This window comes from Myotis davidii, unplaced genomic scaffold, assembly GCF_000327345.1.
Source record: "Myotis davidii unplaced genomic scaffold, ASM32734v1 scaffold653, whole genome shotgun sequence".
NCBI lineage: Eukaryota > Metazoa > Chordata > Mammalia > Chiroptera > Vespertilionidae > Myotis > Myotis davidii.
The window spans coordinates 1,032,914-1,037,975 of NW_006285129.1; the positions used below are offsets into that span (position 1 = coordinate 1,032,914).

The window sequence follows — 5,062 nt, forward strand, 5'->3', positions numbered from 1 at the left end:
AAACTTGGCCTATGAAAGCATTGCTGGGAGGATGGGTGACACGCCCCTCTCCGCCTGGTGCCCGCGGTAAAGCCCCTCAGAGCGCAGGAGAAACGTCACTCTCTTCCGAAGTGCAGAGGCGAGCCGGGCTGCTACTGAGTCCCTGGTGGTCTAGTGGCTAGGATTCGGCGCTTTCACCGCCGCGGCCCGGGTTCGATTCCCGGTCAGGGAACTTCTTTTGCGCCGTCTGACATGTCCTCCCGCAGGAACCTGCTTCCTCTCCGCACGTGCGGTGTGGCCGCGGCACCCGCCGAGCCGGCGCAGCCCGCATCGCGGAGAGGAGGGAGGCTGGGTGCGCGCCCCGGAAACGCGCCGGGCGGCGGGGCCTCCCCAGCTCTCCTGCCTCACGGGGAGGAGAGCAATGGACAGAGAGAACCCGGGCTTGTGGAAAAGTCTCCTTCAGGCGCACAGCAGAGAAGGAACTGCCGGAGGCCCAGGGAAGAAGCTTCTGTAGAGACCCTCAGTCCCAGTGGGTGGTGCTCGCCCAGGGCAGGGATCATACTCCCACCCGCCAGCCAGACGGGACTGCTCACAGCTCATGGGCCGCGGCGCAGAGCGCGCAGGGCGGGCTGACCTACCTCAAAGCTCACAAAAGCAAGCCCCCAAGGGACCAAGCTGTTGACAAGTCACCCAACTGGACCCCAGAACAAAGCCCCATAAGACTTATAGCGCTTCCAAAATAGCCAGTCCCCAAGAAGGTGAACTAGGACAGTGTCGCCATGCGGTCACAGAATGCAGGCGTGCACAGAGGAGAATAAACAGGGTGCCGAGACCCAGCCATAACGGACGCGATGCTGAAGGAGCAGAGAGGACACGAATGCTGTTGTTATGACTGTTAGGTACGTCCAAAGGGTCCATTAGAAACGTGGAACACACACGAATGTGTAGAGTCAATCTTTAGAGATAATAAATTCACTAGGTGGAATGAACAGATTAGACATCGCAGGGAAAAGATGAGAGAACATGAAGCCAAGAGCAATGGGAAATATCCAAAATGAAATACCGTGGAAAATTATTTTTAGATCATGGAGTGATACGGCAAATTTAAAACGCGTTTGCCCCTTTTGACTCCGCCGCACCCACTCTTTCTGACCGCGCCCCGCGCACCTCGGTCAAGGGGAGCCAGGTGAGCGCCGGCGGCCAGGCCGTGGGGTGCAGCCTGAGCAAAGGGGGAGAGCCTTCACGGGAGCCCACGGCCGTTCGGCTTCCCCTGCTCCCCGCCCCCTGGCCCCCCATAGGGCTCAGAATGTGAGGCGGCAGTGGAGCAAGGCCGGGTGGGTTACTCGGCGGCTCCATTGCCTTCAGAATCGACCAAAGCGCGGCTTTCAAACGCAACCAGCACGCAGCGTGGACGCCACTTCTTCGGTTCTCCGAGGTTTGGGAGTCTGCCCGGCCCTCTGTCCAGCGACAAGGATATGGCTCTGTCCAGCAGTGACTAAGGACTTGTTCTCTACTACGTTGAGGTACTGGCCCCTGTAGGTCTCTGTGGCGCAATCGGTTAGCGCGTTCGGCTGTTAACCGAAAGGTTGGTGGTTCGAGCCCACCCAGGGACGCCTCTGTTATTCTTTAAAAACCAAACCTTTGTATCTGTCTCTTCTCTGCATTCTCTCTCAACCCTCACCGTAGACAGACTTCCTCCACTACTACCCAAGTTGTTTCTGTCATTGTGGGGTTACAAATAATGGTGTTCTCATCATCTTATACACATATCTGGACAGTTCAAGCTTTTCTAGAGGGTAGAAAGATCAACTGCTCTAAAGCAGTGTTTACGTGCATTCTGTAGGATTCCATTTTCTCTCCTTTTGCATATCACTGTTATTTCAGCGGCTTCTTTAGGCTCTAGAGCACACACACAGCCTGCCTTCAAGTGGTAGAGTAACTCTCCCCGCGTCCCTCCTGCCTGCCCTTATGCTGTGGTCGTCATGAATTGCACTTGACATATGTTATAAGCCCCCAAATCCATCATTATTACTGTTGTGTCTATCCCACGTCTTAAAGAGATGTAAATGATAAGAAAGACGTCTTACATCTATATATCTATACATGTTCCCATGCAGGTTCCATTTCTGTCGTCCTTCATCCTTCGTGGACACCCTATCTTTCATTTTTATTGCTTGATTCCCTTGACCATCCTTTCCTTGGAATTTTCTTTTGAGTTCTGAGATCACACACTGTTCATGGTTATCTTCCTGTCTCTCTGTAATACCTCTGTGACAAACCACCACCACCAACAACAAAATTGTCTCTTACTGAAGATTAAACACGATAACATGACAAGAGATGTACCTGTCACACCACGGGAACTCAACACTTGTTACAAAAGCTATAATAGAGATGCATACAAGATGCTACTGGAGCGTTTGGGAGAACTGGGAGTGAACTGGTAAGGGGGTCTGAGGAATCCAACACAGCTGCAGAGTAGCTGGAACCTCCCACCGCTGGCTCCCAACCCTGGGCGGATTTGCGGCTGAACTGCAGGGCAAGCCGCTTGAAAAACTAGTTGAAGCGTAGCTGCTCTGAAATATTGTGAACAGGGAATGCAGAGGAAAGACAGAAGGAGACGAAGAGAGGGTGAGGCAGCTCCCATAGGTGTGCAGCTTGGAGGCCTTGGGCCTTGTGGGGTGCACTAGTATAAAAACTGACCTGCAGGGTTACTATCTCAGGAGACACACTGGGGGCGGGATACAGACCTCCAAAACTCACACACGTCTAACTAGAGATATTCCAAGAGATCTGGACTGATTCTGCTGAGATCTGCTGGTCACTGGTGTCAGGTCTCTCAGGTTCCAGAGACTGTCCCAGGGTCTCGTGAGCAGACCACTTGCTACCCAAAGGCTCATGTCACCAAAAAAGGGAACACGGTGGCAACTGTCTCTCATACATCACATGTAAGGCCAAAAGGTACTTTACAAAGATAGGTCTTTGTACATGGATGGAGGGAGAGAGGTAGGTAGGGATGGAGGTGCACACAGAAGGTGGGACCCATCATTTTACGTGTCTGTGTCACAAGTGACATCTGCCCGGCACTGGATCATCTTATTTTTGTTACTTGGAGGGGATTTTCATTAGCTTCCAAATGAAGTTGAAGAGGAAAATCAAATAAATATTCCTCAAAGTTTATCAAGCACCTTCTGAAGAAAGGGAACTTGTAAAAATTGGAAGTGGGTCAATGTCATTGTCCTGTGCTGCCATGCACTGCCCTCTAGTGGATGAGTGAGACATGACACACGTGTTGTGGGACTCATGGTTCTGTCAGCAATAGAAGCAGCTTGCCCTTAGACCAAAATAAAATCTGTTAAGAGTCAACATTTTGGGGTGCCTTCGTAGAAGTCATTGTCCTGTCATTTCACACTAGGAAAACACAGGCTTTGTCCACAGTCTGGTACTTCAGGGTCTGCACTGAGCTCATGAGTCAGGCCCTAGGTTCCAGGACAGAAAAGGCAGACGAGGTTGCAGCCCCTGGGCCTGCTGGGAAATGTGGGGATAGCGGGTCTACATCACATGCCCCCAGTGCCGCATGTCTGGATGAAGAAAATAGTACACAAACCAAAGCATACCGGCGGAAGCCTTCTGATGAAACAATACACATTTCAGAAGATTGGAACACCACCCCTCCACCTATTGGAGTCCTTTCATCTGCATTTAAACACAGAGTTCTTCCAAATACGGGGTCACCCTTTATTCCCACTCACCTTTCGTTTAACACGAATAATTATCCCTGCCCTTTAATATCTTTGAATCTATGATTTCGTGGCTGCAGAGCACTTCTAATGACACGTTGTACGTAGCTGACCTGCGTCTAGAGCTCCTGCTGCCGTCTCTTCCGCCAACCACATCTCATTCGTCCTTGAAAGTGAAGTTCGACTGGTAGGAGCTCCAGGCAGCTTCCAAATGTAGAGTCAGTCACTAAACTTCCCAAGCACATTCACCTGATTCCTTTTCCTTAAAAGGATAAGGGGGGAGGGGCTGAAGAGCTGCACTGAGACAACATTTACCCGCCCAGCAGCGGGACGGCAGGAGCCCTACACAAACTCAGGTGTGTTTAGCGGCAGAAAGCACAACTGTGTAGACACTTGGAGGCCGAAGAAGAGGTTAGAAAGGTGGTCAGGGTGGCTGGTGAGAGCTGGGAGGAAATAAGAGGTTGGGGGAGAGGATAGGGCCCCGGGCCCGGTGTGGGACGACTGTACTAGTGACCTACGGCTGTGTGACAGCGTTACACCACACTAGAGCCTTAACCAGCACCACGCACTCATGAGCTCACAGGTTCTGGTACTACTGCCAGTGTCTCTCACTGAGGTCTCAGCTGAGGCAGGATCTGTGTCACCCAGGCTCTGAGCTCACACGGGGCATCTTTGGGATTCAGTTTGGATTGAAGGCCTGATGTCCCCTCTGTCTGTTGGTCTCGTTCAGGGTGAGGCCATGTGGCTCTCTCCAGCTAGCAACTCATAACTCAGAGGCTTATTCTTTAGAGTGAGTGACTGAGAGAGACAGAACACAGGTCAGAGTGGTGGCGAACTTTCTCTTTCTGAAGAAGTTTGGTTATTGAAAAGGATGAGGCAGAAACCTAGGGGAGAAACTTCAGGGAAGACCCAGTGAATCCCAAGGCTCCCTGTAACTCCTTAACCACCCCAAGCATTAAATTGTGTGCTAATAGCCCAGCTAGGTGCTGGGACTATGTCCGTTCAATGTGACATATGTTCACACTCAGGTTACGTGCAGGAGGTCCTTAACCTGGAGGGGTCAGGGAGAAGGCTTTCCAAAGAGAATGATAGCTTGACCCAGAAGGCAGGTAAGATAGGAGGGAGTCAGGACTCAAGTTAGCTAGATGTGTCAGAAGCAGGATGAAAAGACCCAGAGGGCCCTAGCTGGTTTGGCTCAGTGGATAGAGCATCGGCCAGTGGACTGAAGGGTCCCGGGTTCAATTCTGGTCAAGGGCATGTGCCTGGGTTGTGGGCTCGATCCCCATTAGGGGGCATGCAGGAGGCAGCAGATCAATGATTCTCTCTCATCATTGATGTTTCTC

The 5,062-nt window shown here is 51.7% G+C and overlaps 1 protein-coding gene and 2 non-coding genes across 3 annotated transcripts in view; all 3 read left to right on the forward strand.

The window, feature by feature from the left end:
• Positions 1–1,478, forward strand: part of LOC107181814 (ral guanine nucleotide dissociation stimulator-like) — a 13,934-nt gene extending 12,456 nt beyond the window's left edge. The window contains exon 4 of the mRNA XM_015558690.1: positions 1,278–1,478. Coding sequence (XP_015414176.1) covers positions 1,278–1,478 — 201 coding nt within the window. The remainder of the gene's footprint in view (positions 1–1,277) is intronic.
• Positions 140–211, forward strand: TRNAE-UUC. The gene has a single exon. It is a non-coding gene; the product is annotated as a tRNA-Glu (tRNA).
• A 40-nt stretch (positions 1,479–1,518) lies between the features above and the next one.
• On the forward strand, positions 1,519–1,592 carry TRNAN-GUU. The gene has a single exon. It is a non-coding gene; the product is annotated as a tRNA-Asn (tRNA).
• Positions 1,593–5,062: the final 3,470 nt, after the last annotated feature.